At 40.2% G+C, this 17,483-nt stretch overlaps 1 protein-coding gene across 2 annotated transcripts in view; it reads left to right on the top strand.

The window, feature by feature from the left end:
- LOC100691688 (calcium-activated potassium channel subunit beta-4) overlaps positions 1–15,583 on the top strand; it is a 45,820-nt gene extending 30,237 nt beyond the window's left edge. For both annotated transcript variants that reach the window (XM_025899408.1, XM_025899409.1), the window contains exons 3-4: positions 5,227–5,354; positions 7,883–15,583. In XM_025899408.1, coding sequence (XP_025755193.1) covers positions 5,227–5,354; positions 7,883–8,207 — 453 coding nt within the window. In that variant the 3' untranslated portion in view covers positions 8,208–15,583. The remainder of the gene's footprint in view (positions 1–5,226; positions 5,355–7,882) is intronic.
- Positions 15,584–17,483: the final 1,900 nt, after the last annotated feature.

Genomic DNA, 17,483 nt, shown 5'->3' with positions numbered 1-17,483 from the left:
TGAATTGATATCGCTACTCACCTCCCTCTATCCGCCTGCACTTTCAAACTTACATCCATGTACGCCGACAGGAATATCTGAATCAGGCCAATCAGAGAGGCCCCGCCTCTGACTATCTCTGATTGGTTTAGACAACGAAATGGGCATAATGTGTGTCTGTTGTTGACCACACGGAGACTTTCAGAGTTGCAGACTTTTTTTTTTGTACTCGAATGGCTGGTTGCACCAGTGCGGCCTAGGATTTTTTTTAGTCGCACCACTGAGAAATTAAGTCGCATATGCGACCAAATTGGTCGCACTCTAGAGCCCTGCTTAAGTTAGGCAAAGATCTCAGAGTCTGAAAAAGGTCATGCTAATGCCTGCAAGTCTACTAGAGGCTGCAGGAGTGAGTCAGTCCCCATAGACGCCCATGTTAAAATGGGTTATAATTAAGATGAATTTTGCTGTATATCATCAAATAAATGAGATTTTTCCTGATTTAAAAGGAAACAAACACAGACTGATGTTTGGTTCTAAAGAAGTGCCTTTAAATGCCTGAGTGAGTCCACGCTTGGACTGTCAGGACAGGGAGATAACAGCAATCAGAGGCTGGAGTGAAGCGAGCTTGTGCGTGGAGGAAACCTGCTGCGTGTTCAGAGCGCTGCTGCTCGCTGATCGCCGCGTGACGGTTCATCCTGTCAGCAGCAGACCGCTGCTGCTTCAAACCCAAACTCCTCTCATTCAGGGCGCTTATCACACACTACAACACACACACACATGTAATTATAACCTCAGCCTGTTGGCATGGCAACCGCAATCATCTGGCAGGGAGCCTCACTTATGATGTCATCAGGCGAGCCGAGTGTGATTGGACGGGTGATGAATGGCTGCTGAGCTGAGAGGGCTGATGAGCGGGCGTTTACCTGAAATACAGAGACAGAGCGATGGTCTCACGACAGGCAGAAACTAACCCGCGATGGTCTGACGTCTCTGCACTCTCAGTAGCTGTCCAACATATCACAGGCAGACCGCTTCATACTCAAGCAAATGAGAGCTGAGGAGCTCAGATTTTAAATGTAAGTTATTAGAAAAAAGACAAAGGTCCCCAAAAAAATAGCACCTGTGGTTAGAAAGTGAGCAGTGGGCACTTTCAGACATGAATCTAAGAGCAAATCTAGTTAACTATTTCTCCTGTATTTGGACTGGATATCCATAATAGCCTTCTGCAGCAGCCCATCCATTTTGCAGCAGTTGATGTGGGTCCAGGTTGTCAGGGCAGCAGTGATGTTCAGGTCTCACTCTCCTCAGACGTCACCTGCAGCTCTTCTCTGGGGACATAAAAGCATTTCCAGGCCAGGATTGAAGTGTAATTCATGTTAAGCAAAGGCTCCCAAGGTCCCTCGAATGTGTCCATCTGCCATCTGACCTGGAGTGGGTGTGTTCAGTTATCATCTGACAACCACAGCCTCAGACTTGGAGGTGCTAATTCCCAGCCACTTCACACTCTGCTGCAAACCACCCAGTATGAGCTGACGGTCATCATAAAACAAAGCCAGCAGAGTCACATCAGCTGCAAAAAGCAGAGAGGTGATCCCGACACCACCTGAACCATCTCCCTTCTCCTCTTACCTGCACTTACAATTCTGTCCATGAAAATTATGCGCAGTGAAAAACAGCAGCTCTCATCATCATCCTAACAACATTTCGAGGCTTGTAGATCACTGCTCGCATTCAACAGAGAGAAAGTTGCTCCTGACAACAAACATGAGGAACTTTATATCTAAAAGAACTCTACTGCCACCAGGGCTTTTGCAGGAATGATGACATCATTTTCCAGGGAGCTGATTGGTTAGTAAGTGTTGGTTATGTACATGTTGAGTTGTTATGTCACATAAATGAAACACCTGCTTCATAACACCTGAGGTTACCTCACTAAGCCAGTAATCTTGCAAGACTCTGTAGCAACTCAGAGAAATTAGAAAATAATCCTCCCCATCACTCCTAAAACTGATGCCATATCAAACTGTTTTGATTTGAAAGGTGTGAAAACAACCATAAAAATATTTCTGAATGAAAGTGGCTCGATGGGGGAAGACCCACATTCAGAGGCCAGCCTGAAAAAGCCTGAATAAGAGCAGTTCAGTGAGTCACACAAGCTCAGCGCTCACAGAAGAAAAAAACCTTAAAAGAAAACAACAGCATCCCCGCTGAGAAACACGGACGAGGCTCAGGTGTGTTATTGGGCTGCTTGGCTGTGTTGAACCTGCGCTGGACTCATAATCAGAAGATTATCAGTAAAACCTGGAGGGAAACAAACCGCCTGGTGTCAGAGAGAGTCTGACTCAGTCGCAGCTCAGCAATCCTGCTACAGGATAATATGCATGTAAAAAGCATGGAGTGTGATGAGAAGGGCTTTACTTCCTGATCTTAATTAAAGTGAACAGCTGTGGAAAAATCTGAAAGTCCTCAGAACACTGGCGGGATTTCTCAGTGGGGAGGCCCAATGGGAAATCAGAAAACTGCCCCAGAAATTAATTAATACCAAACGAGATGAAAATTCATCAAGTTCTCAGGATTTTAATTGTAGACAGACCTGCCCCAATAAACATGCACTTGGAGCCATGGCCACAGTGAAGCGATGACCCCAGGGTCTGAAAAATAAATCCATTGTAGTGAAACCAAAGCTTGCAGTTCCTCTAAAATCCAGCAGAGGCTCCCTCAGTGAGTCAGTCCCCACAGACTCCCACATTAAAAAAACTCGCTATAGATAATAAGGGACACCCCCTTTAGCCCCTCCGATGAATCAAAGCTGCAAAATGAGAGCTTAATTTCTATCACCGTTCAAAGGTCTACTGTATTTTTTGGACCATAAGGCGCACCAGATTATAAGGCACATTAAGCAAAACAAAACAGTCAGATAAGCCAAACTTTACTCAACTCATTCTTCTTGCTTCCTCCACTTCGGTACCATTGATTAATCAATGTTGAATTCTCTTGCAGCTGCTTTATTCCCATGTTGTTGCAGTATATTAATGACTAACCTCGTATTGTGGATGGATTATCTCAGTTGTTCTCCTGACTGAAGTTTGGTCCGTTTACAGCATCCTGCCATGCGATTGCATTTGTCCCTAACCATCAGGAACCCTCCCATTAAATTTTATAGAGTGGAAAAAAGTTAGCATTCATCCTCCAGCTTCACTGTGTTTGTCGTAAGCCGTAAGGCTCCGACAATCCATCAAGCGGTGCAGCTTCGTAGCTTACAGAAATCGTACTAAAACATTTTTGACAGATTTTTGAGCGCCGTGTACCACATAAAATCGGTTTGAGGTCAGTAAGCACAGCCAGAATTCATACATAAGGCTCAACGGATTATAAGACGCACTGTTGATTTTTGAGAAACTTAAAGGATTTTAAGTGCACCTTATAGTGCGGAAAATATGGTAATATTTTTTCCATGACATTTATATGGAAGAGAATTAGGGCCACTGGAAAAAAAAGTGGGCATGTCTTTTTTTTTCTTCTTTTCCAGAATTCTGAGATTAAACTCAGAATTCTGCGAAAAAAGTCAGCATTCTGACTTTTTTTCTCAGAAATCTGAAATTAAAGTCAGAAATCTGACTTTTTTCTCAGAATTCTGAGTTTAATCTCAGAATTCTGGAAAAGAAGAAAAAAAAAGACATGCCCACTTTTTTTTTCCAGTGGCCCTAATCCTCTTCCATACATTTGGATTAGTTTTGATTTTTAAGTGATTTTTTTGCTCTACTAAAGAATAAATGTAACTTATTTCAGCAGTAACACATCTGGAGCCACAGCTGTGCACACTGGTACCTCATCTGGAGAAGAGTGGATGATTATTCTGGAGCTTTGTTGGGAATAAATGTGCATTAATTAGCTCAAAGAGATTTTCTCTGCTTTCATACTGTGACTACACATACTCAGGGAGGGACTGAAGCCAGTCCAAGCAGCTGCTGTTGCCCCTCCCGAGGAATCATTTAGCCGGCTGTCATCTTTAATTTAGTTCCACCTACTGTCCACAAACTCAGGTGTGGCTCCATGCTGGCGAGAGATGCTCCGTTCTGCTTTTGACCTTTGAGCTTCTGATTCGGTTAAAAACATCCACCACAGTTCCACAGAGTCCACAGCTTCCATGACTGATGGAGACGACCCCCTGCCCCTTCTCTGCACCTATCAAGTCATCATCATGGCAACCAGTCGATTTGCAGGAACCAGCCAGACACCAATCAACCTCCTGCTACATGAATCAAAGAGTGTATGTGTGTGTGTGCGTGTGTCACAGAGGTTATGTTTGTTCCCTGAAAATAAAACTGAAGAAAAACAAAGCGATGCCGACCCCCCTTTAAACTTGTCAGATTATTGTGACCTCATTAGAGCGCCTCCTGCCGAGTAATCACTGTCATTTATTTATTCATTTAAGAGCTGTCACAAAAGCAATGTGATGAAACACTGAAACACTCTGTCAAACCCTCTAAGTTTTGTCTGTACAGTTTATATGTTGTATATTTTGAATCTTGTTTTCACCTGTTTGCATCACAAACTGTATATTCAATTTAATTCAATTCAGTTTTTTTTTTTATATACAGAGCACCAAATCACAACAACAGTCGCCTCAAGTCACTTTTTACTGTGAGGTAGAGACCCTACAATAATACAGAGAAACCGAACAATCAGAAGACCGACCATGAGCAAGCTCCACGACAGTATGAAGGAAAGGCTCCCTTTTAAGAGGAAGAAACCTCCAGCAGAACCAGGCTCAGCTTTTTGAACCCTATTGTGGTTTTCACCATCTTGTTTCTAGAACCAGAAGTGTTATATTCGGATACATTATTAGCCAGTTGTTGGCAACCTACAGGAAGTAGTTTCTTTAGACGCTGTTAGTACAGTTACCTCACAGCAGTCATAATATTGGTCACATCATGTCATTAAAAAGCTCCAAAAGGCTTTAACAGCACAAACATGGTCCAGAGATCCAGTTCAGTTAGTTGAGGTGTAGCCTAGCAGGCAGCTATCAGCTACAGCTGCCTGTGTCGCCATCCACCTGTCAGTCAAAGAGGCCACGCCCCTAATAATGCAAACTTTAAACAGGTGCTTTATTAAATACAGGTGTTAGGAAAAGAGAACAGTTTCTGTATCCGGCTGTAAACATGTCTAAGTGTGCTGATGATGTTTATATGATGTAAAACTTCATGTAAATTAAATTGAATATTTGTGCTGAATTTTTTGTCGCAGTGTTCGTTTGTGCCTCCCTGTGAGAGGGACAACCAGAAGAACAGAGACAGCGTTCTGTGGTGGGAGGATTACTTCACCAAAGAGGTCAACAGCCAGTCGTTCATCTGCTTCTTCAACCAGCAGCGGCGGTGAGGCTCACGCACACGTTTACAGATCAGTCTATTTGGAGGTGTGATTCAGATAAATTGGAAATCAAAGAAAGTGTGATCCTGTCACATCATTGTTACCGCAGGAGACGAATGACCGGACTTTCTGACAGATACATTTTCCACTTTCAAATTTGCTGTTCCTGACCTTTGACCCCAAAGACGTGACCTCTGACTTTATTTAAATAGTCTTTCCACTTCCACTTATACTTAAAGCCATTTTTTGTCAGTGGCTTAGAAGGTTTCAAACTTCATGCTTATATTTAAAATTTTAATATAAATTCAAATTTTTATCTGTTTTATGCCATGTTTTACCTACTGTCTAATAATACCATCATATTATTCATTTAAAGGTTTGCTTGACTATAGTTTTATTTCAATATTCATCTTTTCTTCTGGTTTCATTAGTGCTCTGTGTGCATTATACATGATTTCTATTTACATTTTGCTTTCAGGGTGAATTTATGTTGCAGGTTTAGATGAGAAGTGGTCTCTTAGCTCTTTAACTTTGGTGCATTTTTAAGAAATGTTCATTCATGTCTATGTGAGTTAAATACATAAATAATATACATATAAAACATGATAAAAAAACAAAGTGGTTCTACTGCATTTTCAAGCAAAATCCTGTCAAATGCCAAAAATCCTCAAACTGTTGGTCTTTCAATCATTGGACCAAAAACTGTTTAAATGAATAAAAAATAACCTTTAATTAAAAACCCAGAGCCACTTCATTCATTCTGATTTTAAATGCCTTATACATTATTGTTATTTTAATTAAAAAATGTGAAACATCAATTCAGGCTCCAGCCTGAATTCTCAAAATATATCTCGTTAATCAGTGAATAATTTCAGTCTATAGAACATGGAGCAAGTACAAAAATCAAACCGTCAGCAGTGACGTGTCAGGAATTCGGGTAGATGATGCTTCAAACTAGATTATCACACTAATCAGAATTTTTTTTCTTGCAGAGTGAAAATAAGACTGCTGAGACAAATAGAGACCAGCAGAAAAAAATGACTTCTTTCGCTGTCTGTTCATCTAAAATAAGATATTTTGACTTTCTGAATTTCCTTTATCACACTACCGATGACATGAAGGTGAAAATGTAGGTTAACAGTATGATGGAGGTGGATTATCAGAGGTGAGCAGGAGACACTGAGCAGAACAGCAGAAGGATGCTGAGGTTACAACCTGAAAATAAACACTGCAGTGAAAGATAACAAGAGCAGGCGGAGAGATGTTTGAAGAAGCTCTTCTTTCCTCTCTTTTTATTCAGGCTCTGTCCAAAAAACTGATGAGACAAAGAAAAGCCAGAGATCTGCTTTAGCGTGTCAGCTTAATCCTCCGATAATTCACCGACAGTGCTTACCTGTGACCTTGGCTAGTTTTATTTTTATCTCTGCACCAGAAGGATCCGAATGAGGAAACGCTGGTTTATAAATGAGGCCCCAGTGGGAGCTCATTGAAGCTACACATCAGCTCTTCTTTGGTGTTTCAGAGAACAAACTGGAACACTCAAAGTTTCTTTTTTCATTAAGTTTAGAAAAACATGTAGTCTCTAGATGTCTGGCTCATTTCAGAGGTGACATTAAGGTTATACCCCCAAACTTTCTGGTGGTGTCAGTCAGAGTGTGAGAGCTTAAATTAGACTCTGCACAGCTGAAGGAGATCTTTCTTCTGGTCACTTCCAACTCCCTAAGTTTTATTTTGGGATTCCACTAGAGCATCGGCATGATTCACAGTTCATAAAATCCTTGCTGATCTCATAATGGCCCAGAATTAAGATGCTCACTTCAGCATGAACTTTACTGAACGCTTTTTAACCCTCATCCTCCATTTTCCCTCTGCTAATGTGTTTGTATTAACCTAACCACAGCTCTATAGCTAGCCACCAGGTATCACACCACTATCTGTCAACTAGTAAGACTTCACCAGCCGCCCAAACATTTACAGGTTATAGCAGTGCTGTACATTTTAACTTTTTTGGACCCTGAAATGATTAAAGATGCTCCACAGCTAACTGTGGAGATGAATGTGTGCTCAGTTACACTTGCTATGTTAGTTTTTGTTGATACATAGAAGCAGCTTTGCCTTTGTTTGTTAAATTGTTAGGTGTACAATTCATTTTAATCATGTGAAGATTGAGATTCAGAAATGCGACAATGTCACTTTTCAAAAGGAGAGATGGATTTTGTTCATCTTTAGTAAGATTTTCAGTATGATTTGAGTATGCCAATGTTGGATTGGAGTTAACGATATCCAGCTAATGTAACATTAGCTATACTACCTAAATGAAAGACAACATAAACACTTGTTGAGTTAAGCAAGCTAGTCATTTAAGATACTCCCAGTGTGGCTCGTGGACCTTAACTGCATTCTTTCTAATGCCCAGCAGGGGGCAACTCCTCTTATGGAAAAAAAATCATTGTCATTACTGTGGAAAAATAGGAAGCCTTTAATTTTAGTGACAGGAGATGGTTTGGTTTACTTTTTCTTCTTTTTATTTCAGGCCCGATGACGTGTTGTGGCGCCGTTCCCATGACACCAGTGTCCTGTTACACTGTGTTCTTTGGCCAATGGTTTCCCTCCTTCTGGGCACGCTCATTGTGCTCCTGACGGTATGTGCTCGCTCCCTGGCTGTTCGAGCCGAGGCCCTCCAGAAGAGGAAGTGCTCCTATGAGGTCTGCCAAGACCTGTCTGCCATGCCACCTGACCGCTGCGGCAGCAAGGCCAGAGACCCGCTCACGACGAACTCTGACCCCGAGCTGTCATCGCCCTCAAGGACCCTGCCGCTGTTTGCGGTCCCAGTGCGGCGCAGAGATCGGGAACATTAGAGCGAGCAGAAAGATGTTTCTTCAGCATGAAATCACTAAGATGCCAATGAGCCGGTGGGCGAAGTCGACTAAATGGCTAAAGACGCCGCCAACAACCCATTGCTGTCCGGACTGGTTGGTATGATCAGAATGCTTGAATTAGGTGAAGATGAGGGGAAATCCACTATTGCCTATAGATTTCAGCAGGAAGACTGTACAAAACTTCAGACTTTTTCCTGATTTTAGCTTAAAGTGGATCAGTGGAAATCTTCTGACTAGTATGAAAGGCTGTTTAAATGAGGGTAGTTGGCGTTGGGTACTGATAGCTGGTTCTACTTTGGGTCTGGTTTCTAGTCATCAAGAAACCCAGACTCATTAGGTTCTGGTGTTTTAAGGGTCTCTTATCAAGTATCTTTATCTGTTATATTGTTCAGTCATTTCAGCTTACATGTGAGCTCCAATATTTGAATTAGATAATTTGTTATAGACCAGCTATATAAATTAGTTTATTCCAACTATTACATGGGAAAAATCTATTCATCAGAGATCTTTCAGTGATCATCCATCAGTGTCTGGCTTCGTACAGCAGCAACTAATCACATATAGAACAATATATGTTCAAGATATTCTGGGAATGGGCTGAAAATTATTTAAATTTAACCATCTCCAGTTCAGATTATTGAACTGGAAGTCCCATTATGACCACTTATACTTTTGCCTCAGCGATGAGAGCTGGTTCTCCTCCCATCTCAAAACGATAAACACTGAACTTAATTCTCAATTTTAGGAAAGTGGACAAAGTTGGATTGAGGTGAGTCTGGCAAATATTCTGGTGGTAAGAAAATGATTGAGATCAGCCAAATTTGAATCAGGTAGGGTTTTTGATTCTTAGAAAATTTTGACTCCTCGTGCTGATCTTTGACTTGTCTATCAGAGATTCAGATTTAATAGGATGCTATCAAAGCCCAACCCAAACCCTCATGCTGTGATTGATGATGCACTGTCAGGACAGCACAAGCATAAGGACTGACATTTGGGAAGTAACTGCTCTTCTGTAGCTCTCTTATTAATGTAGTTTTCCTCCAAGTCCCAGTAGCCATGAATGTTTCTTAACAGAGGTGCAAAGTCCTGATGTTACCTTCAGGATTGTCTCTGTTCTTCTAGCTTGTGCAACTCAAGGCAGTCTTTCGCTGAGAGTTTCTTTCATCAGTCTTCTAACAAATGAGACTTCATATTACATATGTGAAGATAAATGGTTGTCTACTACAGCACTTTTATAGTACAATCTGAACCCTATAGGAGCTTAGCAGTGATTTTGTTTTGTTGAAAAAAGTTTTTACCAGCACACAGTCACAACTGTTGTTTTCTCTTTGACTTGTATCGGTGGTCATAGAAAATATCTGGATTGTTTAGTCGTCTGTTGTGCTCTTGGTTGTTTTTTTGGGGGGGGTTGTGCAAGATGTTTTTAACCTCTTAACATCTGCCAGGTCAGCAGTTCAGGTTCACATCAATTTTTCCTGGTAATTTTAACATGTTTTGCGTACACAAATAGACATAACTGAAGAACTGTAAGACGAAAATTTATGAATGACATTTAAAAGGTGACAACTCTAGTTTCTGAAGCCCATATAACCCTAAAGTTTACACTAAGAGGTTTGCCAGGTACCTGGTGGATATTAGAAGGTTAAATCCAGTTAGTTAAAACAGTCTTGGAATATTCTGGAAGTACTTTCAGAGTCAGAGTTTCCAAAGATCAAAGACCTTTTTGAAAGGTCGACTGGTGTGGGTTTTTCTAACATTTTGGCTGCTCAGCTCTGTGACTGGATTTTAAGGTAAAAAGTGAAGCGGTGAAAAATATAAAGAGCCAGTAAAAGGCAAATGGACGGGTATTTTTAAATCAATATTTGGAATTCAATTTAAATAATTAAACCTGCCCTATTAATTTATGTATTCAAATACACTGGTGACTCATCAGAGTGCCCATTAGTGGATCCTGTTGCTTCAGGGACTCGAATCCTCCACAGGGTTGACGATGCAAAAGCTCTTTGAACCGTGAAGGTGTTGGCAGACAGCAGGGAGCTCAGCAGAAACAACGACAGCTAATGTTACTGACAAAGTTACCCTTCAAGTCGCACCCAAAGAAAGACAAAGTTCATGTGTTCAGCTCAGTAAAATCAGCTACACCACAGTTTCCCTTCAAAGTAGAGTGTAAAAGAGACCAGGCACCTGCAAGTCAGCTATAACTTTTTTACTTTAAAATATAAAGCATCCCGAAGCAACTGACAGATGACTTTTGTCTTGTATAGCATATTTGATACTATATAATTAAAAGTGAATGTTGGAATTAGAACATTCTGTGGTCTAAATTTGGCAATTTATTATTTCCTCTAAAGAACTGGTCTGAAACTGCCCTAATTATGTCAAAAGAAAGATGTTAAAAGTGCTGTCCCATTTCACTAAGCCAGTCGAAACCAAACCTAAAGCAAATCATGAATGAATCATGAGTTTGTCCATCAAACTGCACGTGGCTTTAACTTATTGGTCAGTACCATTAAAATAATAAGACAATAAGACACAAGGCAAAAGCTCAAAAGGTGGAAATGTAAAGTCCACTTTTGCTATTATTATTATTGTTATTATTGTTATTATTATTATTATTATTGTTAAGGTTTTCAATCCTTCTATGGACATTGAAGTGGTGTTTCGAGTACATCATAAGTCTGTTTAATTGAAATATCACCAATTTTGTCATATTTTGGTGATTATGGATTAGACTACTAGTTCTTAATGTTTTTTAGTCTTCAACCCTTCTATGGACATTGAAGCTAAACACCATGATTTCCTCATTCTTGAACATTTTGTAATTGAAACACTGGCTATTCTGGTTTGGGGTTTTTTTTTGGGGGGGGGTTGTTTTTTGGAGGGCGAGAGGGTCTATTACTCTATGAAAAATATCCATAAATGGATAAGTTTAGATCCCAATGTTATCTAGCAGGGCTGCAGTTGTTGATATAGGGGTTCTGGCCCGTTAAAACTGCATTTTAAAGCATTTAGAAGTAGAATTCTGCTTTAATTTGTGCCACATTGTTCACTTTTCAACGCTTCAAAACAAAGCAAAGCATCAGTGAGTCTAATTAGGAGGATAATAACAAGGTTGTAGTAGGAAAGTGAGCCTGAACTCTGGATGTGAAACAGACGCGTTGTTGCTCTGTAAACACTCCAAGGTAAAAAAACGACACATGCCCAGGGCCCGGGGTTCCCTCCACATGCTGTCTTCAGCAGTAATGAGGACAAAAACTAGACCATGTGAGTAAAGTGTGCGGGTGCTCGGGGGATTCTCTGCGCTGCAGATGGTTTCGCTCGGCTTCAACCCTGATTGTACAGACAGGAAAACCTCTGAGCTGACAGCTAAGGGACAGGAGGCTTATAGCTTGTACGCTATACAGGCACCCACAGAGGCAGTATGTAACGCTTCCACAGAGATGTCTCACAAAATCTTCTTATTGGTTCCCAGTCATAATCAGCTTGTGAAAATGTAGAAATATTCAAATGTACCAAGGAGCACTACCACAAATTCCAGTTAAAATGATTTATTTTTTTGATTTCCTGGACGATGAACGTCTATCCTACCATCCATTCTCTTCCGCTTATCCAGCTCAGGGTCAGAGACTAGTATGCAGCTCAGTGCCCTAACAGAGATACATTACACAAAAAGAGGCACCGGGCAAACGTTCTAACATTGTTTTATCTTAGATAACAGTTTTACAAAGTGGCGAAACAAGAGTTAGAGGCTTTTTCAGTGAAAGTTTTAATCCTCCTTAACAGTCCATAACATTTAGGATCTAAATTAAATAAAAATACTTAAGTTATTATGCATCATATTATTATGTGTCATACACATGCTAATACTGGATCATAATGAATGATTTATTTGTGTGTATAAAATTTTAATGTTGCACTTGGTATGATTTATGTTAATTTGCGTCACTCGGGTGGCCCTTCAAAGTATGTAAGTTAAGTGTTAGTCTTTTATCTTTTATTTCTCGAGTCAACAAAAGAATCAGAAGAAGTTTAAAAATTTTGGGAGCAGTAAACGTCTTAGCCTCGTGTGCCACAGGAGATTTTGAGACTTGAAAGTCGGCCTTTGAATTTGCAAGTCTGGAAATGGCTGATCTATATTAATACAGCATCATATTTAAGCAGAATTATGTTTCAAACTTTGCAAAATAAGAAATCACAAACACTTGTTTTGAAGGCATCTGGAAATCTTTTTTTTGATTCTTGATGACGTTCCTCCATGGCAGCAGTTGGCACCCCACGTCACGTCCTGTGGAAACGGCAGCCATGTTTGGTGGTGCAGAAACATCTCTGCTTTTCTCAGTGAACGGTCTGCAAACTGTAACGATGCTGAGCAGCAGTCAGCAGGTGGTGGAGAAGCTGTAGGGAGTTTTAATTTGAATATCTTCACAGCTCCCACATGTTGGCGAAGACATTGAAGTAGCTTCTCCATCTGGATCTGTTCAAGAACGATCAATGTGAAACATGTTTCAGGAAGTCTGCAGAGCTGCTTGGACGTGTGATGTTTGGTTTGCACAGCCGTGTTTGCCTGGTGTTGCTGGTATTCGTGACAGTTGCTGAGGGAAGAGTTTAGACAAAAATTTAAGTGTTTAAACATATTTAAGCTCATCTCCAGAAACGTTCTGGGTAAAATTACTTAATTTTCTGCCAAGCAGCAGAGTTAACAATAGACCTGCAATCACGAAGTGTGATTCATCTTGTATCAGGGGGAGTTTTTAATCATCAACTGTTGTTTCCAAATGTCTACCACCGCCTTTCAAACATGCCCAGCAGTCTAAATTTGACCCTGCTTTAAGCAATATTTTTGCCAAGCTGTTCTCTGAGCGAGTGAGCTGTTATTGTCCTGTCATCTCCTCCTCGGGTTCAGCTAGGAGACTGCCATCATGTTTTTTGTAAACTTGAATTTTGCTGCTGTAACACATTTTATTCACATCGCTTTTCGTGAGAACGTCTATCCTGTCTTAGATTTGTGTTGACTGTTGGACGCCTTTTAACTGTTTCTTAAAAAAGCCTAAGAGCATGAATGTATTGTTTGTTTAGTACGTCAGATTAATATCTGATTGTTCTTTGTTTTCATCGGTGATCTTTGTGCAAAATTCAAATTTATTCACAAGCGGCAGTTCCTCTAATGTCCACTAAAGGCTCCAAAAGTGAGTCTGTCTCAGTTGCAGCACAATGACCCAAATATGTGTGTATGATGAGGGGAGGCTTTCATTTCTGATCTATAAAACTGAACACCTGTGGAAAAAGCTGAAAGTACACAAACCTGAGAACAGCGGTGGGACTCTGTCTGGTGACCCATGGGAAATCAGAAGGTTACCCCTGAAATTAATTAATACCAAGCAAGATGAAAATTCAGTTTATTCCCTGTATTTTAATTGTAGAAAGACTTTTTATCTCAACAAAAATTCATTTGAAGCCATGGTCACACTTAATGGACAACACCTGGGTCTGAAAAGTAAACCCAATATGGAAGTACCAAAAGCTGCAGTTCCTTTAACGTCCAGCAGGGGCCCCAGCAGTTGGTCAGTACCCACAGACTCCCATATTAACACTTTACAGCATAAATAAACATGTTTACAGCCTGATACAAACACTGCATTGGCCTGTATAGACTATTCACCCTTTAGTTTATAACTCATCTGTTTAAATTGTATTAAGGGTTAAAGTTTGCATTACTGAGGGTGAGGCCTCTTTGACTCACAGGTGGATAGTGACACAGGTGGCTTCAGTTAACTGGACTCCCTGAACTGGACCTCTGTTTGTGCTGTTGGAGCCTTTTGGAGCATTTTAATGATGTTATCTGACCAATAACATGGCTGCTGTGTGATTACTGTACTTACAGACTGTCTAAAGAAGCTACTTAATGTAGTTTGCCAACAAAGCTAGCTCGCATTGGCTAATAAAATATCCAAAGATGGTACTTCTGGTTCCAGAAATAAGAATATACATATAGCACCTTAGTGTGCCACCACATTTCGAAATCGATTTAAACCAGCTGATGCATACTGTCTGTCTGATGCTCTCCAGAAACCTGTGAAGAAAAACAAGGTTTTGTGTTCTGGTTTCCTGTGTGAGACACCCGTGACCCTAACATATTTTCTTTCTAGCACAGGATGTCTGGTTCCCACGGGCACTTCTCTGGAGTGCTTCCTCAGGGAGAGTGGTCCATCCTAATCCCCTCATTAAGATAAAAAGTCTGAGCTTGGCTGAGCTAATGTTCTCCAGACCGCTTAGGGAACCATAAACACCAGTTTACAAAGATATTGTGTCAGTCATTTAAACATGTAGGGGGAATAACCACAGATCCAGTCACACTGAGAATGAACAGTTTGACTCCATGAATGTAGAGAGGCAGAAGCAGGACTGAGTGATGTAGCGTCATTAAAACATAATCAGTGCCTGAAGGAGTCAATCAAAAGTCATCAATTCTTTACCTTTTCTGCTTCTTGGACCCTTTCTTCTATTTGTACAGCTGCTCTTAACACTTGTCCTTTCTTGCTTGCTTGTCTTGTTTTTGCCACTTTTATCATTTTTAATTCTTCTGATTCTCTCATCTACTTTCTTTCTGCCCTTTTCTCCAACTTTTTCTCTTTCCATTTTGCTGTTGGATAAAAACTTTCTAAAACAAAAAAACTAAGGGAAGTTTATGTGAAAGAAAATTTGTGCACACTTTAAATCTGTTTCTACTGTTAGCTCCTGTTTTTCTTCTTAAACACCATTAAAACTTCCTTATAATCCAGGATCCAGCTGTTTAAAAGCCATCATGTCGTCAATGAATTTCGTTTGTCCTCTCCAAAGAAAATGTAGCTTTTTGTAGCATTTCTGTGTATTTTCGTGAGACTTGATGAGGTTTTATTGTCTCTGTCTGGGGTCTTCTTGTTAGATTTTCTATCTAAAGCCATATGCTAAGCTGTGACCTGCAGTAGCAACTAAACGCTGTATTTAGCTTCTTCACACAAACAAATGTTTCATTTCATTCTGACAGATGTTTCGGTTTTAATCCACGATGTAACAGTCAGTGACTGAAAGGTGGATGATGGTTAAATGTTTTAGTCCTTCATTGACTGTTTCTCCATAATTATTCTCGGTGTTATTCTAATGACTGTCAAATCATTTCTGGGTTTTGTGTTTGGATCATGCCTTTGTACTAAGAACTGTGTTGTCTGCAGGTATCTTGTCGTCTCTCCATCTTCTTTGAACCTCAGCACTGTATCATGTGACCCAGGTAGCCGCTTCGCCCGTGTTTTAACGATAAAGATGATAACTATTGTGCCTCATAGAAATCTTTAAATAAAAACAAACTTTTTGTCTTCAAAGTCTCGCCACAGAACATTCTTCTTTCATTTTCAGATCTTTGTGACTTTAATTTATTGATATTAGCTTCACAGAAGCAACTGTGGCTAATCAAATTAAATGTGTATATGAGAATATGAGTTATCTACCAATGCCAGATATAGGCGTTTACTTGCTAATGATAGCTCTGTTTATGTTACAAAACACACCGTTCCTAACTGATCTCAGAGTTGGCAGCCGCTTATATAACATGCTAGTCCAGAGGTTTATGCACAATATGCAATTAATCAGAAATGGCTGCTGACCTCTCAGCTTAACAAGCTCAAGCTCAGAATACAAATTCTAGTGGCTCACAGTCAAGCAGAGTTACAAGGTGACAGTAATGTAAAGGATGGGTCTAACAGGATGAGAGTTCACTTTCACTTTGACATATTTTAACTGATGTTTATTTTTAGATTTCACGAGATAAACACTTACCTTTCTTGACCTGGTGGCATGTTGCTGGTGTTTGGATGAATTGGCTAAACGTATCTACTCAAGATAGTATTTTACATAGGCTTGAGATTAGTGTTTCCATTGTCGCCATCTAGGTTTAAAAAAAAACATATGATGAGAAGGGGGAAGTCTGACTATGAAACCAACTGGCCATTGGTTATCAACTGTTAATCACAAATCATTAGCCAGTGAACATACCATGGATAATCCTTCATTTTGAAACAGAGTTTAGAGTGGCTGAGCCGATAATCTCTGTAGGACTAAACTAATTGAACTAAACAGCAGAAGCGTAAAAACTTGTGTTGCGCTGGTAGGGTTGATGATTTGAAGACTTCATTTCTAAGCTAACGTTACCTGGTGTTTTTCTCTGTTTCGGCATTAGGACTATCAATGAGAGGCACTGACTCAAAAAAACTGTTGTGGAAAACACAGAAATGACTCCTCAGGCTTTTAGACTCAAAGGGGACAATTCAGAGTTTATTTTTTTCTTCTATATGACAATCTGTCCACTCACTGGCAATAAACATGGCTTAATGCATTAAAAAAAGCAAGCCTAGGCTCTACCAGAAGCAACCACACCTAGTCTTCACCAGCAGTCTTCAGGCGAGGTTCAGTTTCTAGGCCCAGTCACCAGACTACAACCAGGCTCCACCATCAACCACCAGGAAACTCCAGCAATGCTAGGACCAGGCTCCAATAACCCAGGACCAGACATCCTTATTAGCCTCCAGGCAATACAACCGACTGAAATGTCAGTAGTAGCTTAGCCATTTAGCCCTTTTGCTGAAGAGGTAAGACTGTTTGCATTATGCCACCAAAAAGAAGTGTATTCAATGAAGAATAACTGGAAGATATAAAGAGGTCAGTTAACTTCATGTCTGAAGAAATGACAAAAATCTCAAAACAGCAAACAGTGATTCTGGACTTAATGGGAGAGACAAAAGACCTTAAAAAGCAAAATGAAGAGAGGGTTTAAAGGATTGCTTTCTCGAGTTTGTGAGCTGGAAAAATACTCCAGAATGAATGGCCTGATAGTGAGTGAGCTGGAAATCATGCACAGATCATATGCAAATGTTACTGCAGCGGAAAATAGGCAACCTTCAGAGAAAGAACAACTCTCCTTAGAACAACAGGTATTTGCCCTTTTTTGATAACAAGGGTATAAATTTAGAGAGCAAGGACACTGACGTCTGTCACTTTCTCCCAAGAAAAAACAAAATTGAGAAACCTCTCATCATAATTCATGTTATTACCAGAAAACAAAAGATTCAATTCCTTAAACAGGAACGAAAACTGATAGGAACTATGTTAACGAACACCTAACAAAGAAAAATGCTGACACTGCAAGACAGGCATGACTATTGAGAAAGCAACTAAAAGTAGTACTAGTGGAGAAGTATTAGTCAGTAAAAAAGTAAATGTTACAGC

Source organism: Oreochromis niloticus, linkage group LG17 (genome assembly GCF_001858045.2).
Source record: "Oreochromis niloticus isolate F11D_XX linkage group LG17, O_niloticus_UMD_NMBU, whole genome shotgun sequence".
In the NCBI taxonomy this organism is placed as follows: Eukaryota; Metazoa; Chordata; class Actinopteri; order Cichliformes; family Cichlidae; genus Oreochromis; species Oreochromis niloticus.
This window is presented reverse-complemented; position numbering and strand designations above follow the sequence as displayed.